The 24,635-nt window shown below is 39.0% G+C and overlaps 1 protein-coding gene across 3 annotated transcripts in view; it reads right to left on the bottom strand.

Moving 5' to 3' along the window:
• The window catches only part of USP24 (ubiquitin specific peptidase 24), a 134,099-nt gene that overhangs the window by 69,773 nt on the left and 39,691 nt on the right, over positions 1 to 24,635 (bottom strand). For 2 of the 3 annotated variants that reach the window (XM_035018465.1, XM_035018466.1), the window contains exons 6-23: positions 23,713 to 23,748; positions 23,287 to 23,352; positions 19,745 to 19,810; positions 16,587 to 16,661; positions 15,856 to 16,014; positions 14,586 to 14,700; positions 14,287 to 14,390; positions 12,050 to 12,157; positions 11,772 to 11,867; positions 11,526 to 11,687; positions 11,284 to 11,331; positions 5,844 to 5,951; positions 5,024 to 5,173; positions 4,467 to 4,598; positions 3,509 to 3,620; positions 2,332 to 2,408; positions 1,182 to 1,322; positions 963 to 1,016 (exon numbers count right to left, since the gene is read on the bottom strand). In XM_035018465.1, the coding sequence (XP_034874356.1) occupies positions 963 to 1,016; positions 1,182 to 1,322; positions 2,332 to 2,408; positions 3,509 to 3,620; positions 4,467 to 4,598; positions 5,024 to 5,173; positions 5,844 to 5,951; positions 11,284 to 11,331; positions 11,526 to 11,687; positions 11,772 to 11,867; positions 12,050 to 12,157; positions 14,287 to 14,390; positions 14,586 to 14,700; positions 15,856 to 16,014; positions 16,587 to 16,661; positions 19,745 to 19,810; positions 23,287 to 23,352; positions 23,713 to 23,748 (1,809 nt within the window). The remainder of the gene's footprint in view (positions 1 to 962; positions 1,017 to 1,181; positions 1,323 to 2,331; positions 2,409 to 3,508; positions 3,621 to 4,466; positions 4,599 to 5,023; positions 5,174 to 5,843; positions 5,952 to 11,283; positions 11,332 to 11,525; positions 11,688 to 11,771; positions 11,868 to 12,049; positions 12,158 to 14,286; positions 14,391 to 14,585; positions 14,701 to 15,855; positions 16,015 to 16,586; positions 16,662 to 19,744; positions 19,811 to 23,286; positions 23,353 to 23,712; positions 23,749 to 24,635) is intronic. The other variant, XM_035018467.1, reaches the window with a different exon arrangement.

Raw genomic sequence — 24,635 nt, 5'->3', positions numbered from 1 at the left:
ATTTTAAATGTTTTCTTATGATGACCTATCTGGATGGAAGTCACAATTTGGAAAATCCTGTACGGATTCAAGCACATATTCATCATCAGAAGGTTAATTTATTGACACTTGGGGGCAGCAGCCTATGTTTTTTGGAATACTCTCCATTAGATATAAAATTTAAGTACAATTAAGAATGAAAATGACTGTTTAATGCTTTAACCGTCATGCTGGAAATAGATGTGAGATGGTATCACACAGCAGGCTTCTAATGGACAAAGACCACCAATACCACCAACTACTGAGTGTCCTGCGAGGCCTTTAATAACATTTAAGATACAGTCTCGGGTGAAAATGGGTAAGGGTAGGAAAAGCAAGTTCTTTCATGAAATTCCTGGACAGAAAGAGAAGGAGAAAAGAATCTATTAGATGTGGAATGTAGGGGCGCCTGGGTAGCTCAGTCGTTAAGCATCTGCCTTCAGCTCGGGTCATGGTCCCAGGGTCCTGGGATCGAGCCCCACATCGGGCTCCCTGCTCGGCAGGAAGCCTGCTTCTCCCTCTCCCACTCCCCCTGCTTGTGTTCCCTCTCTTGCTGTATCTCTCTCTGTCAAATAGATAAATAAAATCTTTAAAAAAAAAAGAAAGAAAAAAGAAATGTGGAATGTATAGCAGACCTGTTTTCTGAAGACAGTTTCTATACCCCAAAATGGGGGGTGGGTGGAGTGGGGAGGAGGGGTGGTGGAAAGAGAAGGAAAGCTTTCCCATAAAGGACATTTCTGTACTGGGGGAACCAAGGCAAATGTCTGTTCCCTATGTGACAATAAGGTACTGTTGACAAATTCTTCAGTAGAATCCAGCCACAAATATCAATATTTTACATGATCCCAATATAAAATTAAAAAAGGAAAAACATCAAAGCATTTATTTCAAAAACAGGTTCAAATGAAATTCAAAAATAGGTTCAAAGGAAATTTACCACTCACTTCTAATCTCGTGTAACAGTCAGCAATAAATTTCTTATGTAATGATACAGAATCCTACAAGAGATAAAAGAAATTAAAATTAGTCCGACATTTAGTTGCAATCATTATTAAGAGCAAAATATCAAAATAAAAAAGCCAATTTTCAGGCACACCGAGGGTGAGAACTTATCAATAAAAACATATATATATAAATCTTCTGTTCTGTGCACGAGCACCCACCTTCTTTAATCTAGGATTTAGGTTAATGTAACTATAATTTATGATTAACTGAATAGCTTCATTAGCAATTTCTTCATCAGGTGATTCCATGGCTATTTTCCAAATGAAATCCATTCCTATCAATTCCAGCTTTTCTACATACTGTTCAAAAGAAAAAAAAATTGTAAAGCACACCAAGGTCACAAAATTACAGACAATTATTTTCTATTATATCACTCAAGTCTACACCTTTTATGTTTAGTATGAATTAAGGCTGCAAAAACTAAGCTACACGCGAGAGCACTGTTGTGCTGATTTGGAATTGTAAAACAAAGAAAAAAAACCACAGAAACACTGGGCTATGTCCATGGCCACCAGGATATGGAGAGTTTTCTCCAGATATTCCTAAACCCAAGCTGGAAATCTACCCAGACAGACTACAGAAGCGGAAACACATAGGAGTGAGGTGGGCACCATCTTCAAGAGCTCTTCTCCAAAAGGCAAGAGAGGCCGGCTGGAAGCGGTTAATAATCCTTGAGGCTCAATCTGGTCTTCCCAAAGCTCAGTTCAAGTGACAGGATCTAGGCCGTAGAGATTTTTAAAAAATTCTTACCATCCAGGAAGCCAGGTCTTGAATCAAAAGAGTTAGGTCTTAGAAAAGAGAGTTATTTTTTGTCTGTCTTTCTTAAGGTGCATATGTAAATATAATAAACATACGCTATATATATTCTACGGATCCTCATTTTCCGGCTTCACTGACTGTTCCTAAAAATTTCTCCCCAAATCCCTGCCACTGCGATGAACTGAAGATTCATCTTCAGAATTAAAGATGTTGTTACTTTTTAGGAACATGTCCATTACCAGATATGAGGAGTTGGAGGCTTCAATGAAACGATCCCTACCCTGCATTCACCTAGCCACAGGAGGCAGCTGGCTGCCCCAGGTCAGCAAGAAGCATGGAGGGATTGGAGAGTCAACTGTGCTCTCACAGGCAGTTGGCGAGGTGTCGCTGTGCTGGGAAGGGGGACCTCCGTTACGCTCTAAGAGAAGCCCTGTCGTCAATGCAGAAGACGGCAGTCGAGGAGATGCCCATTCCTTAACAAAATTACACCTTTTTTGTCGTGTTTACTAGATTATCCAAATTACCTAGATTTTGGAATAATGTACTCACCAACTGAGCTCCTTGTCGTTTCAATCGATGATCACAAAGATTCACATTTTCAAAAAAAGTCTTAAATAAGTTAAAACCTGAAATTATAGAAGGTCAGATAAATTCATGCACTCTAAGTACCACAGATAACCAATGAAAAGACTCCAAGTATACCAAGAGCCCAAACTGTAAAACTCTTAGGACCAAACAGACATAAATCTTCAAGACCACAGATTAGGCTATGGTTTGTTAGATATAGTACCAAAAGCACAAACACCACCAGAAAAAAAAACAACAGATAAATTGGACCTCATCAAAATCAAGAACTTTGTGCTTCAAAGAAGGACTCTGAGAGTGTGAAAAGACTACCCACTGAAGGCGACACAATATTTGCAAATCGTGTATCCAATGAGGAGCTACTATGCAGAATATACAGCTCAACAATAAAAAGACAACCCAACTCATAATGGGCAAAAGGTTTGAATAGACATTTCTTCAAAGACTATATGCAGTCAATAAACACATGCACAAATGTTCAATATCATCAGTCATCAGGGAAATGCACACCGAAACCACAAGATAACACCTGACACACACCAGGATGGCAAGAATAAAGATGACAATAAAAAGTGTTGTTGAAGATGGGAAGGAACTGAAACCCTCAGATGCTGCTGAGAGGAGTATGAAATAGTACAGCCATTTTGCAAAATATTTTGACAGTTCTTCAAATGTTAGTTCCAAGATACAATTCCACTCCTCAATATACACTGAAGAGAAATGAAAACTAACGTCCACACAAAAACTTGTACATAAATGCTTATAGCAGTGTTAGTGATCATAGCCAAAAAGTGGTAACAACCCAATGTCCATCAACTGATGGATGCATAAATAAAATGTAGTATATTCATACAATGGAATATTATTCAGCCATAAAATGGAGTGAAGTACTGATACATGCCACCATTTGACCGTTTGAGCTATCGGACCATGTAATTTAAAATGAATCATACGATACCATTCACATAAAAAGGAACTTATCTGTGTATATAAACATATGTTTCTTTACATAGATGTGAATAAAAGTCCAGAAGGCTATTCCAGACTGATTAGTTGCTTCTGAGAAGTGGACTCAGAGGGAAAGGAAAGAATAAAATTTCTTAACTAAATGAGAAAAAAAGATTTTAAGTTGTTTTCCTACCATTCATTGTGATTTCATATGACTCCAATTTAAGAATTTTCTCCTTGAAAAGCTGCTGTTGAACATCACTCTCGAGATCATGCTGCCCTTTTGTAAACCATTCAAAACACATCTGTGGATCAAGACAAATGTTACCCTGTAACTAAAATCCATTTCAGGCAAATACATATTCCAAAGTGGGAGAGTGAAGATAAGTTATGTTTAAATCTTCAAAAATATTTATTGACAAAATACCACTGAAAACTGAAATGCCTGGTACTCTGGAACTAAACAAAGCAGTTCTAGCAACCTCTCCCCCAGATAATGCAAATATAGACTCACACTGTTCAATGGAGTTTAAACTTGGGCTTCTCCACTAACGCTTATTAACAAGCCTTGCTATGGCCAGCCACTGTGCTAGGCAAAGGCATGTATGTGGTCCTTTCAACAATGCTATGAAGCAGTTATAGTTCTGTAAAATGAGATGAGCAGACAGCAATTCATTGTTAAAATACGCCAAGTCAGGTGTTCTGCTCCTGGCTTAATCTACTTTCAGCTGCTTAATTATAGTTTAAAAAATCTGTCTAGTCATTTATTCTTCTTTGTGTTTCTGGGGTGCAACATCATTACAGGAATTCAAAGTTTCTGGTTGGTAACTTGAAATTAGTTCCATGGGAGGGAGAAAAAAACATAAGACACACCAAGAATTCTGTAGCTGTGCTCACTCTGAATTTGGTCTTATCCAGAATGGTATAAAAACTACCAAAGAACTCATATATTTAGGTCCTAGATATATATTATATGAAGTATTTTTTCAGCACTTACAGTTCCTGGCCTGTTAGTATAAATGTATGCTTAGCCAATTGAGAAGTGTTTAGAATTAAAGATGTGAGACCCACAAAAAATATGAGACATACAGAAAAGGTAAAATATTTAAGTCCCACTTCTGCCTTATTTTATCCACCTACCATCTTCTTACCTCTCTATCTAATTCACAAACATCCTGGCCAGTCACAAGACACTCCCAGATTTCCTTGGCACGATTCCAACCCAGATACAGAGTAGCTTCTTGTAAGAAAAATGCTAGAAATTTTAGATGGGCCTCTAAATACTGCAAAAAGAAGTAATGCTAATTAGTTAACTCCAGGCATTAACACCACAAACTCACAAGTGGTGAGTTAAGATTTTTTCCAATTTTTAAAAACAATGTTACTAATCAGTTGATTTAAGAAACAATTCTCCACAGAACTGACAATTATTATTTCAGAAGAAAGACAAAAGAAAGATGGTTATCTTTATCACTTTATCACAGGGAGTTTTTAGGGGATTTACTGAAAGATTTACCCAGAAATAACAATTTTCTCAACTTTTCTTTTAAAATGGTTATAGCCAAAACACAAAACTGTTCCGTCACTACAAAGATACCTCACACCGCCTCTTTTCAAGTGACACCCAACAAATATTATTTTTATAGTTCAAGTGCAAAAAGCCAGATGAATGCTGTAAATCACGACACAAAAGCGCCATGCCGGATACCTCCCGGTAAGTGTATCGGCCGTCTACCAGTGTCGAACCAGTTAAGCCTCCGGGTCCAGCCACAGTAGCTGCAAGTCGATGACAGGCTATCAAACTTCCTGTTACCAATTTCACGATTTCAAAATTTTTCTTCAAGTCTTGAATAATGCTCTTGGCAAAAACAACAAAAAGAAAAATGGTATGAGAATCTGCAGTGATTCTGTCAGTTTAACACAAGCTTCGGTTTTAGCACATGGTCCTAGGTGAGTGAAGGACAGCGAATCTAAGGATTTCTTCAATCCCAACCCTGCACGAAAGCAAATAAAATCATCTAGTGTGCACATAACTAGAATTAAGGGAATTAATAAACTTCTGATAATTTTTTTCTTCTAGAGAGTTTTTTTTTTTTTTTTTTTTTTTTTAAAGGCAACTTTCCAAAGAACTATTTCACTGCTTGCGTACTTTTCCGGATCTTTCTTCCCAAGTCTCTCCCACCAAGGAAGCTCCAGGTCCTTAAACAATCTAATCTTCCTGAGATCAAATGTCTTTACATCTTTCCAAACACATTTCCAAAATACCATTCTAACTTTTAAAAACTGGCGTAATCATTTCAATAAATTAAGGAAATAAAAAGGACATGAGTTCAGGATAGATCAAAAGAAAAGCTCCATCGAAATGAAAGTAGAATGATGTTTAAACTCAAGATTATTAGAGAATATAAATGAATGATAATCATATAAATGTAAAATAGTGACGATAAACTCAGCAAGATCTTTATGTTTTGTTATTCCAACAGTTGTGTATATAACTGTATAGTCATTGAACAGGGCTCTTCTCTTACCTTGTCTTGCTTTTGATAGGTCTGTTTTATAAACGAGCGGGTGATCTCGTGAAGCTGACGCAAAGCCGGCACCACCCATACAAACTGGGGATTATTGAGCTGAGATGACTAGAGTTAAAAAGAAGTTACATTAGTTAAAGCTAGAAATAAACGGCAGGTTAAATTTATTAGCTATAAAAATTTCCCAAGTCTATTAGGTTTTATGGCTACACATTCTATTATTTTTCTCTTCACACTGGCTTAGAGCTCATCTCCATGCATTCATAATTCAGTCTTCAACTTCTTATTCTGCATGCAATTTCCTAAGGCCAAGAACTGCAAACAGGAGTGGATGTGAAGTGACAGTAAATGTATAGGGGTACATCAGCAAAAAACAGACAAGGAATTAGCAACTTCAGAGGATAGATTAAGTAGCACAGGCTGCTAGGACATGTTGGAATGAAATAAACTGATGGTCAAAATTTACCTTGGATAATACTGAGCTGGCTGATAAGTGGTATAAAAATATGATTTTCTATAATTATGTGATTAGGATACCAATGATATGATCAAGATACCAATAGTGGTCTAAATATTAAAGAAAATACTCATGATCTTCTTGTACGTCCTAGTTAAAACAATTCTGCAAGAGAGAATTCTATTTTTATTAATTATTACAGCCACTATACATTTATACCTTATATTTTTCATAACATTTTCAAATGTTATTTCTGAAACTGGTACACGACAATCCAGATCTTTCATAGTACGTATCTGAAAAGTCTGACGTTCGTGAAATAATCTTTAAAACAACTGCTCTTTAATACATAGCATCTTTCTAACTAAGACATTTATAAAATTTGGAAGACTGTCCGTTTAACACTACTAATCAAATTATCGATTAAGTCTCTAAAAAACTGAGTAGAAGTTTTAAGTCCTTAGCCTTTACTTTAAAGGCTGAATTTTGCTTTTGTTTTTAAAGCCTTCTTCCTTCTTCCCAAGTGTTTCTGTAAGATGAAGACCTTTACAAGGTGGAAAATACTTTTGAAAAATATACTTTCTGTCTCTGGCAGGAAAAAATCGTATTACCGAATATGTATATTCGAGAGAACTATTGCCAAAACAATACTGGTTTTCTTGAGGATTAGCCAATCAATCAGCAAATACCATATTTCCTGGATTCTAAGATACAGGTTTTATAAATTTCAGCATTTCTGAAATTGACACTTCTTACAATTGTCAAAAGTAACTTAGCAGCCACTAGGTGTAGGAGTAAATTTTGACATAGCTGTCCTTACCTGAGTACATGTACCCTTAGCTGCATATGAAAGGTATTTGTTCATCTACCTGTCGTTTCAGCTGTGACTTTGTTTATATAGCACCAAACAAGGATGGCTTTTTAACTTAAATTTAGATCATGGATTTGTTACTTAAAACTCTTATCAAAAAGATGGCACTATGATGTAACACTGACTAGCCTGTTGTGTCTGTCAACTCGATTAAAAGCAAAGAAAACTGCCAGTGCTGTCAATCTAAAGCATTTCTCATAGCCGGGAGAATTTGGTGTGACAGACTCAGACGCTGTGAAGGGCTCGGTCACCCAGCACTAAATGTCTCTGTCCAAAGGCGCACCCATAATTCGAGAGAAGCCGTTCATCCTGTAGTATACACAACGCAACTCAATTAAGGAAAAAAAGCAGCTTGAGTTTTACAAAAAAGGACAAGGACACAAAATTCCATATTCTTTCACATGCCTCAAAATTATACAGTCACTCTTAGAGATTTCAGTGGTCAAAATCACTACTCTAGATAATGAAAAGCACTGTGCCAGTGAAGCTCTGCATACTGGTCAAAAAGAGGCTTACATTCAGACTCTGAGTGGGAATTTAAACAAATGAATGGTAAAACTAGAATGTGCAATTTCTTTTTTTCTTCTTTGCAAACTTATTAGGTCTGTGATGCAGGTTGCAATCACGGGCATCTTAGAATCAGAGAAATAAGGTATATATTAAAGGCCAACTATTTGCAGGACTACCTACATACTGCAGCTAAAATATAAAAGTTGCAAAATGACAAGGAATAAAACTCTAAGGGCTTAAGTCCAAACTGTAGATACCTACCAAAAGGATTATAAACATTAGGATATAAATATGAACCCTTCAGCAAATAATCGGATATATTAAAAAAAGCATCATTATGACAGACTAAGTCAATTATGGCTAGAATATTTTTATTTAACATAGAAAATCATCCTTTGAAAGTCGCTCACTATTCAATAAAATTAAGGAAATCATGTAAAATCGGAATTCAAAAAGTATTTCTGATATAATCTTCCTAAAGTTTATTAGCGAACAGAAAAGATGTTATTTAATTGTATCTATGACACTATGTTGCTAAGTTACAAGAAAAATTTAATGATTTTTCTCCAGTTACCAAAGGGGCAAGAGACTGTGGTGAACAATTACAATGAGCATATTTGATAATGCCTGGTAATGGAGCTGAGGTTTCACAAGGAGGAGGTTAACGGTATGTCCAAAGTAGACACTCAATGTTAGATGAAGCCTCAGAGGTCAGTTGGTGCAGCCTGCAAACCTACGCCTAAATCCTCACTCACGTCTGTTAAATGACTGTTCTCCTAGTGTCTCCTGCAATGAGGAACTCAGGAGGCAGTGCATTCGATGGCAGACTGCTCTCACAGAAAGTGCGCTGCCCTCTCATACTGAAACAGGCCTCCCGTGACTTCTTGGGAGGAATCAAACTTCTCTATCACAATCTAAGTCTCTGAAGAACATGTTCATATGCTTTCTTGAATTCTCTTCTCAAAGCTGAACATCCCCACGTTCTCATCTATCTTATTTTTCCAGGCCTAGCCATTTATCTAGATTCGAAGTACCAATTTTTGCACAGGAGAGCATTTTTAAAAAAAGTATTTCCTCCCGTGCTAACCACATCACTGGGAGACTGCACTGAGGACATCTTGCTACTTTTGCTTTCAATTACACGTTTTAGTAAGTAGAGGCCACTGCACTCTGGGTAAGTAATGATTTTAGTGTCCTCAACAGGGTGAAGGGGAGGAATGAAAGGAAGGGACGGGCATCTACTTAGAAGCTGCCAGGCGCTGGGCCCAGGGGAGGCCTTGAGAGAATGACTTGGGGAATACACCAATACCACTACTTGAGTAAAAATGACTTTTTTGGTTTAGTACATTTTTTTTTTTTTTTGGATGAGTACATTTAAAATTTTTAATTGAAGGAAAAAAGAAGTGAAATAAGAGGGAGAGGGTTGGGGGTAAACAGTGGAAGGTATAAAGGAAGCAAAGGAAAGAGGACCAAGGGAGCCAAGGGTATCCTGGCAGAATCTACAGAAATAAAGTTAAGAAATAAAGGGCAGACTTTCTGAACACAACAGTGGAATTTGGGAATTTTAAGAGTATGAAAAGCAGAGGGAAGGGGAATCAGTTGGGGGACAGAGAGGTAGCTGAGGGTGGGAGGGGAGTAAGAGTGGGTGATCTTGTCTTACCCTTTGCTTAGTTTCTGTGTAGCCTGGCAGGGAGACATAATCCCCAGTCAGCCCACCTTGCTGCCTGGCAGGAAAGGGCATAGCATAGAAAAACACCTTTAGTGGCAGGATATAACTCACCCCCCTGCCTGGAGTCATATCCAGGGGGCTCTGATCTTCCCACTGCCCCCCTCAGCCGTGTGTACTTTCAGAGAGCATCTGCAAGAGCACTTAGTTCACTAGGAAGTGCTATATAAATGCAAGGTACTGTTATTTGGAACGAAATAACGGTCCATCAGCATTTCTGTACTGGGAGCAGTGGGAGATTAAAAAAAAAAAAAAAGGAAGAGTACTCCTTTCAAGTATCATGAAATGACTCCAAAAATTACCCTGCTGCTCTTTGAGTTCTGTCATAAAACAACAGGCATGAATGAAGTGACTGCAGAGAGGCAGTGAAGACGCAGGGATGCTGCTGACCTGACCAGGAGAGCTAAGTAACGCTGAGCCTGAGCTGCAGCAAGGAAGGAACAGACAGTGGGAAGGGGTTTCTGCTTTCAAAAGCCATTTCCCTGGAGGGAGGGAACAGTCTCTTCGGTGTGGACCCCTCACATTTATAAAGAAATGTATCTATTCCTGAGAAGAAAAGACCATTTTTCGATAGATACCCTTTTCCTCTTGCTATCACTACTGAAGGATCTAAACTCCGTACAGAACTCTGGATGAGGTCCAAGTGAAAGGCAGAGGCTGCAATAAATTATCCAAACTGCTGGGCTGAGAAAACTGGAAAAATGTGAACTGGATCTGAGGATGACAGCAATGCTGCTGAATTAAAGGAAAGATTTCTCATAACGTGAGCATCATCAGCTCCAGTCTGTGACTTTTTGAAAATCTCTAAAGCCAGATTTTATGTAGAAAATTCACCTGACCAAATTTCAGTGTCAGAAATATAAAACACAAAGTTCTTACGTGTCCTCAACTAAACCTGATGACCACATAGAACTTAATAAAAGCCCACTGAATCACCACAGCCTCGTAACAAGAGCTAAGAGTCCCTGAATACACCAATGAAAGTTAGCAGTATTCAAGATCCTTTAAAGAAATACTTCCTAATGAAAGCCAAGAAAAATGTTTAACCAATGAAATTACTAAGCCCCTGGCTATTCACCAAAACCTTTTCTTATGTTACAGTAAGATGAGATCCCTCCCGCTACAAGGCTCTCCGTTTGGCCTGGGCAACCTGAGGGCCTCGGCTGGACGAGCGCAGTGCTCTGGTCAGGGCTGCGGCAACAGGGGATGTGGCTCCAGGGAGTGGCCCTGTGATCAGGCCCCTCAAGCCCGGGCTGGATGCTGAAGCACTGGAGCGACAGGAGAGCTACAGTCCTCACTGCTTACTCTGCTAACCATGCTTTCAAAGGGTGGCCCCTAAGTCCCCCGCAGCCTAGAGGCCAGAGCCCTGAGCAGGGGAGGGCTCCCACAGCAGTCGCTACCCAAGACCACCTGCTGGCATCAGACCCCAGCAGCAGGACTCACTAAGGAATTTCTTTATGTACACCTCTGAACCAGGCACCTAAAAAACGACGGCATGCCAGCACCGCATGACCCTCTTTCTTCCCTTCTCTCTTTCTTCTTACTCTATGAGGGTTCCTCCATTTCTCCCTCATGGCAGAAGAATAGGAATGATACTTTATGCAGAATCCACTGTACTTATTAAAGCTGTGCAGACTTTGCATTTATTTTACAAAAGAAAAAACTAAGTTAAAGGTCTTATAATTTTATGCAAACAATATAATGAAACTACTCTGTGAATGTGACCTTGGATTCGTGAATATTTAAACAGCAGTTTCTATCTGAACATTACTCAAAGAGACACAAAAAGAGATTATCTTAAAATTATGATATCACTTATTAAAAGAAATTATTAAATTAGTATACCTTTTAGGCGGTTCCATCTGCAAATTCTTACCTTGAATCCATCCTTCTTGTTTTTTTCCAAACCTGACCATTCTCCAGGCTGAAATTAATTTTAAGAGAAATATAAGTGACTTGGTAAAAGCAGTACCTATAATTTCCCAATCTTGGACTCTAAGACAAGAGTTTCCAGGTAGGACATTTAATTTAATTTACATAATAGGATAAGAAAATTAGTTGGCTCTAATTACAATACTATGGCTCTGACAACAAAACTAGACCAAAGATAAAACCGACCCTTTTAATATCTTCGATGCACTTAATGATGTAACTCCTCTTGATTGCTTCTTTCACAGCATATGCGTCACTAAGGATTGTCAGGTGCTCCTCCAAGGCTTGCTGTATAAGGCTACTGGGCAGGGTTGGAAGATGCGCCAGTTCCCAGAGTACATCTAACACCTGCAATAATGCCACACAAGATGAGCCAGCCCATACACCAGTCAGACCACACTGTAGCTGGAAAGATTAATTTGATTCTCCTGCCTTTCCAGAAGTAGTCTCAAAGCGAGCTTCCCGGCCTATTCGTCCAATCAGACTCAACAGCTTCTGTCTTACCCGATCGCTTTCAGTCTCCCAGCTCTGGGGAACAGAAAAGACAAGACAATCCAATTTTACCAAATGGGCAAAATATGCAGAAACTTTACACTTGAGCTAAAATGGTTTAACAAAGTAAGAAGAGTTACTTAACTTAAAGGGGGGAGACCTCAAAATGAGCTTCTTTTAGGAAAACTTAAAAGAATTGCAGTTCTCTGGACACTTACCTTCTGGATGAGAATGAACAGATGATTAAGCTGATCTGAATTAAATTTGACAGCTGCTGCAGCAATAATAGTATGGATATTCTCGATCACAGTAGATGATTGTCCTGACTGGAAAAGGAGATAGTGGGGGAAAGTTACGTCCTGCAACTTGGAAAGACCCTCACACTTCTCCCCAGCAATTGACAGAGCCAAAGTAAAACAGCAACAAGATAAACTGATTCTAGCCTGATCAGCATTCACTTGCATGATTAACACTGGCGAAACTACAGGAAGCAATGGCCATCAGTTGGCCTTGTATAAATTTCTAGCAGCATTAAATCTTTAAAAAGATGAGAGTAAAGTTCTTAATCTGATATATGCATTTCAAGAGGAAAGCGAAATATTTTCAACTGGCTAATAAAGCTTTGAACTGAGTACAGAACAAACATATTTGCTTCAGCACTTTATAAATGAGCTTGAGGGCCGCAGCTGAGAGTACCATCTACCTTATTTTTTATTTCACTCCTACTTTATAATTTCAATTAATATTAATTTATCCCATGGACAGTGAATCTCTGCTTCAGTGATGTAGGCCCTGTGGTCGACTTTATGGTCAAAACTCACTCTATAACCTCAAACATGACTCCATCATGCCTCACTGCATACCATGTGAAGGAATTGAAAGGCAGAGACTTTTCTAGATTCAATTCTACAAGAATCTGCTCAGTATCTACTATATACATATATTCACCAAATGTAGCAGGGATATACAATATCTATTTCATGGCCTCTAATCTTCAACCTTCTGTGGATTCAAAACTCACTCACAAAACAACATTATATGGAGTATTCAACTACAGTTGACATGGGAAGCAAGATTTATGGGAAGCAAGATTTATAGGCCCCAGGACTGTTTTCTTTCAGTCCTGCACCTAACTTTCTATAGTCTGCTTTCTGCTGCTAGGCTGGGAGCCTGCGAATTGCATTTCCTCTCCTGGCTATGCTCCCGTGATCTTCTGCCCATGGGAGGCACTGCTGGGAGATGAGAAGGGAAGAGGAAGAAAGAAGTGTTGGTTCATGCTCAGGGAGTGGATGCGGGTGTTGGCATCGGCGGCAGCAAGGGAGAAGCCCTGGTGGCCGGGCCACCTCTTTGGCACCCCAGCCATGTGCCATGAAAGCACCTCCCAAAGCCGCTTCCTTTCCTTGGACTTCAGATGCCCCTTTCCCCATTCTATTCCTCCAGCATTCCTACTTCTCTCTTTTGCTCTTCCACCCCAGCAAGGCCTTTGTAAACAAGCCCCTGTACCCAATTCCCTCTGAAATACCTAGTACAGCGTCTATTTCCTGACTAGGTTCTGAGTGATACAGTGACTAAAAGGGTATAGTCAAGGTGAGCTCCAGGCCTCCTTGTGGCTTAGCAGCTAGATGAAGGCTAATACCATTACTGAAATAGCCTGGAAAATGACTAGGTTCTGACACACTGAATTTGAGATGCCTATGAGATGGCATGCAGGAAGGCGCAATAGTTATGCGTCTAGGTACACGGCACTGGAATGCCAAGAGGTCTGAATGGGGAACGCAGTTCTGAGCGTCAGAGGCATCCAAACACACTCCAAGCCCCAGGAGGGGAGGCACTGTCCCCCGGGGGGTTACAGACTGAGGAAAGGGCTAAGGCGTGAAAGAAACTAGTATCTACAAAGAAGAAGAGAATAAACAAGTTAGTAAAGGAGACTTACAGAGGGTGCCAGGAAAGTGGGGGGAAAACGAGTCCAACGGCCTAGTAACAAAGCGAAGGAAAAGAAAAGGCAGGGGCGTGGCCGATTCTGTGGCGGCCACGGGGAGTCCTGGTGAGATGCGGTCTGGGAACTCATGTAAGTAGGACTCTTATCCTCACGTAACAACCCAACAGGAAAAATTCATCCATGAAAACTGATAAGCAAATGGTGAAAAGAACAGGAGGCTGGCAAACAAGAGACACACTGTCCTAGCGCTGCTGGGGAGCCTGCGGGACAGCTTTTCATTGTGTTAACCTGGAAACGAGAAGACTAGACGCGCTCAGTCGTTCCACATCTGAGCAGCGCAAGCCTTTCTCACATACACAACCCTGACAGAAGCCCCAAGCGGGTAAGCAGATCTGAGTAGAGCTGCTGTGGCTAAAGCAAGATAGAAGCTCCATCTCCTTGCTCGTTCACCACCCTTCTCCCTCTCCTTCTGCCAGAAATATCGGAAAAAGGCAAGATTAATTCTGATCAACTTACCTGTATCTTCCAAATTTTAGTGAGCTCATCTAAAGACAATTTACTGCCCAAGAGTTCAATAATCCCCTTTATACGATCACAGTATTGGGCTTGGTCTATGTTGCCTAAGAGAAAAGACACCCAAGAGGCAGATAGATACAGTGAACGCTGACTTTCTAAATATGATTCTATTAATTCAAAGCAATAGGAACTTGCAACATTTAAAGGCTAATACAGTCAAAGCAACATTTTCTTACCTTTAGTACAAAAATACATTATTTATAATTATGTTAGGAAATATTTTTTTTAAAGCAACTTACCTTCCAATGCAATTGACAGAACTGAGTTTTCAACCAGCCAATCTAACAATCTGTCTGTATCTATAGCATTCTTCACAGATTTGGATAAAGTGCTATCTTCTATTAGTTTGGTTACCTAAAAAGACAGGATTATTGTGAATGACTAGTGCAAGTATGCATAAACAAAACCTACATATATATGTATACATATCCTGTGACTTACACAGTGTTCCAATGTGGTCTGATCATTAGCCAAAATGTACTGAAGGCCAGTTACTGTAGTAAGTTAACAGACTACTTATTCCTGATGTCTCTTTAAAAAGAACATGGAGCCAAGAATGGCACTCCCTGGATGGCTCAGGGAAGAGCATCTGACCAAACTTCCACCTTCGCACATACTTCAAATTCTATACTTGGGACCAGAGAGAAAGTGTCAGTCCCTCCCTGGTAATGGGACCCTCTTTGGCCATGATGTCTACCCCACAAAAAATGCCACTCTGTAGGAAGAGAGAAAGCAAAGCCAACACGTTCAGAAAAGCAGGGACAAGACTTGGACAGAGTCCTGGCAGTGGTCAAGTCTCCAATTCTAGTTGTTCCTGCTGCCCACACGTGTCCCTGCCCTTACATGGTCTGGTTAGTCAATCCTTCATTCATGTCAAACAGCCCATCCTTCCTCCATTTAATTCCTCTTTTGGCCCCAGATGGGTTCACAACGAGTGTATTCCACTTGCAGTAAAGAATCCTAATTAATACAGAACTTCAGGAAAAATGACTAAGTTCTGGAGTTATGACTGAACTATACTGGCCCCACCTATACTCACCAAAACCAAGTGTGTTTGGAAGAAGTTTAGGAAGCTATAGGAAAATATTTCCAGCATTTTGCTTAGATCGTCATAGTTGTTATCTTTTTGTTTTTGTCCCAACCCCAGTTAGAACATTTGGTTTAAGAAAACACCTATCTGAAATATAACAAAAAGAAGTATACCCCTAGGGTAAAAAGTAAATCTCAAATGGTCTATTCCAAGGAATTATGTTCTAGGAAATTTCATAAAAACACAACTATTTCAAATATTTCAGAGAATGAATTTTGAATGGAACACATATAAAAAGATCACATTAACAATTATAACCCTATATACCATTTTATATATAATCATTGTTCTCTTTTTTGTATGATTACAAGAAACCATTCTTCTTCACTTCCCAACATTTTTATATTAATGACCTTAAGTTTTGGCAGAGCTTAAAGAGTCTGTGCTTTAAGTCTTCTGGAAGCAAATATAAAACTTACTTCTTTGAGGGAATTCATTTTAGCGCTAAAATGTGGTGATTTCAGCATGCGCAGTAGGATGTCTAACCGAAGGTCGTCCACCACGGTCACCAGATCCGGTTGGAAACGCATGCAGAGTAACTTGATGGCAGACAAGAGCTCAGGGATGCTAACCAATCTCTTTTATTAAAAGCACAAACAAACAAAAAAGGAACCATGAAAACATTTTGATCCTAATTCTTACAACACAGGAATATAGGACGTTTTCAACAGCAATGGTTTGGTGATATCTGATACTCCATATGGTCAATTAACTAGTTTGCTTTTAAACAAAAGTTAGCACACAGGTGAGCAAAAGGAAGGGTCCTGTGAGAATTTCATGGTCAACAAAATAAATCATGTTAAATGTTAAAATTGCTTTAAACAACTTTGGATAAGCTTGTAGTATCGAATTATTTTAAAGCTTCTTCAATGCTATACCAATTATAATACTATTTAATCAACATGTTAGTAAAATTCTGAATAGTATCAGTTACTGAGAACCCTAAATTCACTCTATTGGTAAGATTTAATGCCAACTTGGTGCTTCAGAAAAAGCACCTGTTGGTTTGAAAATGTATAATTAAATTTGATACGAGTAGTGTGTGACCAGAATCCAAAGAATAATGGTGTGTGAACCTTGCCCCAGGTCCTGGCTGTGCTTCCATGGACGAACAGGCACGGGGGCCTACCTGGCTGGAGACAGAATTTACCTTGTCTTTGAGGTCCTTCTCCTCCACACTCCGCACATCCTGGATCGTAGTAAGGATGACCGGGTCTAGCATCGGCTGCAGAACAAAAGTGCTGCACTTAATAAAGACTCCTGATGCTGCTCCAGAACTAGAGAGGAGACACTTCTTCATTCACATTTCACAAAGGAGAAAGTGCAATGCAAAGATCTCAATTCCAGTATCAGCTGCCATAGCTAGCTACTACCATCCTAAGTAGGCCCTCAAGGGACTCCATGCCCCAGCTCCTTCAATACCATGTGGGTGCAGTCCCTGTCACTGCTATCTTAGAAGAGTCCTTTTATTTTTTAAAATATGTTTTATTAAATTTTTTTTTGTTTTTGCCAATACAAGTTTGATGTTTCTTTTTTTCCCTTCAAATTTTTATTTAAATTCTAGTTAGTTAACATACAGTGCGCTATGGGGCGCCTGGGTGGCTCAGTTGGTTAAGCGACTGCCTTCGGCTCAGGTCATGATCCTGGAGTCCCGGGATCGAGTCCCACATCGGGCTCCCTGCTCGGCAGAGAGCCTGCTTCTCCCTCTGACCCTCCCCCCTCTCATGTACTCGCTCTCTCTCAAATAAATAAATAAAATCTTAAAAAACAAAACAAAACAAAACAAAAACCATACAGTGCGCTATTGGCTTCAGGAGTAGAATTCAGGGATTCTTTTTTTTTTTTTTTTTTAGATTTTATTTATTTATAAACTTGAGGGAGTGAGAGAAAGTGAGCGCAAGCAGGAGAGTGGCAGAGGGAGCAGTAAATGCAGGCTCCCCACTGAGCAGGAAGCCTGACATGGAGCTCAATCCCAGGACCCCAGGATCATGACCGGAGCCAAAGGCAGACTCTTAACCCACTGAGCCACCCAGGCACCCCAGAATTCAGTGATTCTTATAAGGGTCTTTTTTTTTTTTTTAAGGATTTTACTTATTTGTCAGAGAGAGAGAGAGCACAAGCAGGGGGAGTGGCAGGCAGAGGGAGAAGCAGGCTCCCTGCTGAGCAAGGAGCCTGATGTGGGACTCGATCCCAGGACCCTGGGATCATGACCTGAGCCGAAGGCGACACTTAACCGACTGAGCCACCCAGGCATCCCTCATAAGGGTCTTTTTAAAGAGCAACCAAAGACACATAAACTAAAACATGAAGCATGAGTAGGTATTATTTTTGTAATAAAGTAAATATTTTGCATTTGATTTTAACAAATTAATATAAGCACGGAGCACAAAAAATGTGCTGCAATATGCACTATTTTTGTGTGCTGATCTCTAGAGGAGACTCATACAACACAATGCTCCAGAATCATAGCAGTATCAAACTGACTCTAAATATTACGTGAGAAGTAGGAAAATATTAGCTAGGTATAAATGCTCACTTCCATCTAAGTAAAATAATTTTTAAAACTTATCTGGTGACAAGAGAAGATAGACAATATTTGGCTGTCAAGGCCAAGAAGGAATTAGCAATGAATTAAAATGACATCAGACAATTATCCAAATAGAATCTCTTCCTTTCTACTCATGCCCATTGTACAGTGAGGACTGGGGGCTGTTAGGGTAAGAGGCAAGCACACCGTTCTCATCAGCAGCACCAGCCCTGCTTACTTCCCACTGTGGCTGAGACAGCATGATCACCATTTTACAGACAAGGAAGCCAAGGCACAGACGTTACATATGTCTTCCAAAGTCACAGAAGTAGCAAGTATCAGAGACAATTGTTAGTTTATGTCAAGTAATAGGATGTGAATATGGTATGAGAATAAATTCATGGCATGAATATATTCTTGAATAAATGTAAGGTTGGATAGATTGAAATAATTAAAGTTAAATATGCTATGGTTGGAAATTCAATACTTTTTTATTCTTTTTTTAAACTCTATAAAATTCTAAAAATTCTATCAAACCTAGAATTTCTAAAGAATTTAATATTAATTAGAAGCTGGGATATTTATGCTAAATCTCTTTCCAACAGAGCAATGCATGGGTAAAGAGTGTTTAAAAATCCAATCCTGGCTCTGATTGTTAAAAAGCCAAGTATTAAATTATTAATAATTATATTAAATTATTAAAAAGTCAAATGATTTTGCCTCTGACATCTTATCTTAGTGTCTTAGTGTTTCAACTACAAAATTAATGATTGTATGTTTAATAAGCTGAAAGAACACTAAATGTTCTTAAAGAACTTAATATCCAGAATGAAGAAATACATAAATAGCCATCTGATTTCATTTAAAGATCTTGGAGGATTTCTTTGACATTTAAAGAAAGCATGTAACGCTTAAAAATGGTAGAAATTTCCAGAACCTAATAAAACAAATCCCATCTCCCTTGTTAAAATGGCCCTAAGTAAATGAGATGTTTAACAAGAAGGAACAGTGCATACGAACACATTGCTCCCAAAGGACACGATGCTTTCAAAGCCATTTATAGTGACTTAAAAAAAAATCTCTGTGAAAGTTACAGGTTTCACAGACCTATTTACAAAGAAAATAAAAAATGAAGATATTTAAAAGTGACACTTCATTCAGTAAAACTTGTTAATTGAAATGGAAAGGAAGGCAGCTATGCTCACCACTATACCACCAACGCTTTGAAATGGAAAGGAAACAAGAAAGTACAACAGGCCTTAAGCATTAGAAAATGGGACACACCCAGCTTCGACTATGCGATGACCTGTTGACTTATGATCTGCAGTGGCAGGAAATTAGACAAGATGTGCCATTAGGCTGCTATTCAGTAGTCACTTGGCTAGTAAGTAAGCCCAGTGGGTTGCTCAACACTGCTCTAATTTAATACATAATGGCACCGAATCCTTAAACAATCCTGTGAAGGGGGTTGGGATATATGCCGCCTATTTTACAGATAAGGAAATAAAAATACATGTAATCGTATATAAATTATATTTGATAAAAGAATAAATTGAAAAGGTAAAGAATCTTCTTAAATATTAGAGGTCTCCTATACCTTAAATTATTAATTATTTTTTAGTTAGCTTCTGATAATATTTTTACTAGAAGAATAGCTAATTTGAAAAAAAGAAGTTACTCTGGATGAGGCACAATTCTGAACAACCTGATAAAAAGATAATGATGACTGCTGGTGTGTCTTAGGTCACCTTCTGAGTAAGTGTAAAGTGGCCTCATCTTACCTGAACCACCGAGGAATTGAGGTACTCTGCACACACCCCTAAGGGCTGCACCAATGCTGAGACTGCCTGAAAACAAGGACAGTGCAAGTTAGACATCAATGCGAGAGGGTTTTTTCCTTTCGGCATTTAACAAATCGCTTTTAATATATCAGAGACAATTTGAAATGTCTTGATCAAGTCATGAATGAATGACTAGACAAACCACTCTCCTGGATAGGAAAAACTGATATAAAGATATCAATCCATTTAAACTATTATAGAAATTTAATGTAATTTAAATCATAATATGCCAATAAAACTTTGGAGGACTGGATGAAAGATTTTTAAAGTTCATATCACAGAATACTAAAAATTTTTATTTGAAAAAGGACAGAATAGTTGAAGAAATGTGTCTTCAACAAAAATCATCAAAAACTTCCATGAAGAAAATTATAAACCTTTACCAAAATACATAAAAGAAGGCCCAATAAACAAGGAGATACCATGTTCTTGGATGGAAAGGACCAGTACTGCAATTTTCCACACACTGACTTATACATTTAACACAATTCCAAACATGATCTCAGTGGAATTTTCTGCAGGACAACCTGACGTGTTGACTATATTCAAAGAGTCAAACTATGAGAATGATCAAGAGAATCTGAGAGAGGAACAATGCTGGGCAGACTGGCGCTACCAGTGAAAACAGGGGAGCAATAGTATACAAATGGGCAAAGAATGAACAGACGAACGAATGACTCGAACAGAAGTCTAGGAACACACCTGTGGACATGTGGGGCTTTGACATGTGAAAGAGACAACACATCAAAATAGTAGAGAAAACAGGGATTAGTCATTAGAGGATCTTATAACAATTAGTTATCCATTTGGAAGAAAATGAAACTGGATCTCTATCTTACGTAATATATAAAAAGAAATTCTAAATGAATTCAAGAACTAGGTATAAAAAATAAAACTGTAAAAGTATAAAATGAAAGGAGTATTTTTATAACTTTGAGATGGGAGAACATTCCCTAAGCAAGTTAGGAAACTCTTAAGCCATTAAAGAAAAAATCTACGCAAGACGTGGAAGCTTCTGCATAGCAAAAGACACCATCAACAAAAATAAAAAGAGAAGCAAAAGACTGGAAGAAAAAATTTACAAGTACATAAAGTAGACATGGCACTTGATATGCTGAACATAAAAAGAATTCCTGAAAGTTAGCAAGACAACTCCAAAGTAACCTAAATAACTAGGTCAATTTACAGAAGAAAGGCAAATAGCCAATAATCACATGATGAAATGCTCAAATTCCCAGGAAACCAGAGTCTTACAAATTAAATAATAAAATGCTATTTTTGTCCATTATAATGAAAAAATTAAAGATGGAAAATATTCAGTACTAACAAGAGAAATAGGAAAGGAGTTTATAGGAGTACAGACTGGTACAAGCTTTTTGGAAAGAGATTTAATATTACTGATTATAATTTAAGAATCTATATAGTCTTTAACCCAGAAATCCCGTTTTATAAGAATCTGTCCTTCAGAAATGGTAGCATATGCACAAAGACAAATTTATATGGGAAACTCTCTGAAGAGCAAAAACTTAGAAATAATCCAATGCCCATTAAAAAATGACGGCATCAGGGTACAACAGGTGAAGGAACAGGTGAGAGCCATTAAAAACGATGATCGTGCTGACCTGGAAAGATGTCCATGATAGACTGTTAAATGAAAATATGCTACTGGGTATAGCTTGATTACAATTCAGTTTTAAAGAGAGAAAGAGAAAGAGGGAAAGATCATGCACAGGTATATTTTACATAAATTTAGGAAAAAGTCAGAAAGGCACTGCATTAAATGGGTAGCTATTATCTAGGAGGTGGGTATACGTGCGTGGGGGTGGGGGACAGGCAACTTTCATCCCATACTTTGTACAGGTATTTTTCACTGATGAATTGTGAATGATGTTTTTTCCCAGTATTTTTCAAATTCAAAACCATGTAGATATAAATGTAAATGTAAAATGAATGCATTTACTTGTACTCAGTGGCCTGAATTTATTCTAGGACATAATCACCTCCTTAACTGGTCAGAAGGCAGGCATTTATTTTGAAATTTTAATCATGCCTGTTGGCTATAATTAGAGTCTCAATCTTTGGGAATCTTTCTCCTATGCCTGAACTTTATCATCTCCTCAAATACAACCTAAACATAATTCTGTATCAACTGCAGCAACAACATGGTTGCTCTGAAAAATGGGGAAAATCCTGGAGGTATCTTTAACCTCAAGATATTTGATAATAACGAGAGCAAGCCCAGATTCCTATATATCCACCCTTAGCCAATTTCTTCCAAGTAGGCTAGAAACTTGGGATGCTCTGTATTTTTTTTTTTTTTTAAATAAATTAACTCTGCCAGAATTAGTGAGTGTTTTAACATTTAAAAAAAAGTGAAGCTAATCTTTGACATGGCCAATGACCTATACAGCCAGTTCTTGAGAAACAAGTAAACTGGATAAAACCCTATACTTGAATAGATTTTTTGTTTTAGAAGCTTTGTTTCTTAAATCACTACTCGTTATTTTCCCAGTCAAGTCACTTCTAACATGCTCGATCCATTCATCGGGGATCCAAATGACAGCCTAACAACCTAGTTCATGTCAGGGAAGGTAGAAGACACTCCCTGGTCAGTGTCAGCAGAAGTATTTATGAACTGGCAGACACCTGATCTTTCAGGATGAACAGTGGCAAGAAAGGGTCAGTCTCTCTCCTCAGTGTTATTCCTGCCCAAACCCAAAGATGGACCAAGGGGGTCAGCTGATTAGCCACAGTTCCTCAGGGATAACTGCTGCTCACTCGGGCAACGGATTACCTTCTGTTCTGATCACATCACAGTAGCCAGCACTGGGCCTTATACATGGCAAGTACATATGAGTAGTTGACTGAATAATTAACTAGAAAACAGAACAAAGTGCTCTGAGTTACAAACAGGTCAGCACTCTGCGAAAGATTAAAGACTGAGTTATTTCCCCCTTACCACAAGGTTAAACTTTTTTTGAGAAAAATGAAGTCACATAAAAAGAGAAGGGTATTGCACCTGAGGGAAGAGTCTAAGCTCCTGTTAGAGCTCTTTGTTATCTATGCATCGCTGTAACACCAAAAAGCTTACTAACAACCTTAAAATGAAACATTTTATTTGTGCCTGGCACTGGGAACTACACTGTGATGTGAACCATGACACTGTTATGTACACATGCACTTGCCACAGACGACACCTGTCCTTAAAAAGCAAGGTAATTTCACATAACCCTCACAAATGAAGAGACGAATACCAGAGGCAAAGGGAAATGAAGTAAAAAAGAACAAACACCCTCCACTGAAACTGGGTTACAATTAGAGGCGAATATTTCTTGGGTTATCAGAACCGCTGAAGCTGCTCCCACAGAGATATCTCACACGGTAACGTTTCCCTTACTGTGTCCAGACCATGTCCCTTTGGTTACATACCAGCCTGAATAAAGTGAACTTCCACTTTGGGCACATTTAGTGGTTTAACTTACCCCAAGTTCTATATCTTCTGAATGAAGCTTGGCTTGGATTGCTGCAAATCCACCTAATTCTCCAAACTGAGGGGAAAAAAAGGCACAAATTAGTTTTAAAATGCTGTACATCAATAATTTAAGCAAAAAACGAAGGCCACCATTCTACCCTATCAACATGCTCCATATAATACTGATCTTGAGAGAGTCATCCCCAAAGATCATTCTAATGTTCTGTGATACACTGCAGGAGATGTGCTGAGTCCTAAAGCTGACGTTCATCTGTATCAACCGCATGTATGAAAAAGAGGAAGAACTACGGAATCTATCTCCTTAGGAAACAAAATTCTTATTACTCTCTCTAGCTGTCATTTACTTAAAATACCAAACTCTAGGCAATCTCATTAGAAGAAGGAAAACATGACCGTATTAATGAAAGTTGTATACCTTATTTACCAAATCCACAACCCATCCATGAGGCTCCTGTGAGAAAAGAAAACAGAAACTGAGATGGCAAGAGAACTTCCCCATTAACCCTTGTATTTCTTTCAACCTCAGTCAAAAGTTAGAGAAAAAATATATGAAGATTTGAAAAATATTCCAAAGGGCTTTTCTACATGTTTCTCCACAGGAGTCTGGGCCATTACTGTATACAACTGGAGTTTGCACGTCTGTGCTTGGACGGCACTGCTCCAGTTGCGCATTCGTGCACTTCTGTGTCGCTGACAGCAGCTGTTCAAGCTCTCCAAGGTGCAGGATAACTTGAGTTAAATTCTCTAAGAAAATTACATTTTAGAAATTAAGAATTCCTAACCTAAGGAGTAGCAGATCCCGAATAAAGAGGTTAAGTTTCAGTCCCAGCTGTCCCACTAACTGGTGCCCTGGAGCACACACTTTCTTTTCCCTGCTTTCCCTCCTTGCTTTCCTTTTCGAAGCCTTCACCGCTGCGAGGGCTGGATACCACTGTGGGGGAGCAGTGACTATCAGGAGATGTGGTCCCTGCTTTCATGGAGCTCATACTGTAGCAGTGTCCACAGAAACAAGTAAACCAACACACACCTAACACAACTCAGTCTGGGCTCAAACCCACAGTAGGAAAAACCAAATGAGAAACGGAAGGAGCCTACTCTGCTCAGAGTGGCGGTCATGGAAACCCTCTCTGGAGAAGGGGTCTTCGAGCCGGATCCTACAGGATGAGAGTGATTTAGCCATTCAAGGAGTCCAGGCAGAGAGGCCGCAGTGGCAAAGGTCCCGTTTGGGCAAGGCCGTGAAGAGGAACTGGGACACAGTGGGCCGGGGAGAGCGGCACGGGTGGAGCTGTTCAGAGAGGCAAACCCAGATCACGCGGAAACATGGAGACTGGGATTGGA

Source organism: Mirounga leonina, unplaced genomic scaffold (assembly GCF_011800145.1).
Source record: "Mirounga leonina isolate KUSES-001 unplaced genomic scaffold, KU_Mleo_1.0 Mir_173, whole genome shotgun sequence".
Classification (NCBI taxonomy): domain Eukaryota; kingdom Metazoa; phylum Chordata; class Mammalia; order Carnivora; family Phocidae; genus Mirounga; species Mirounga leonina.
This window is presented reverse-complemented; position numbering and strand designations above follow the sequence as displayed.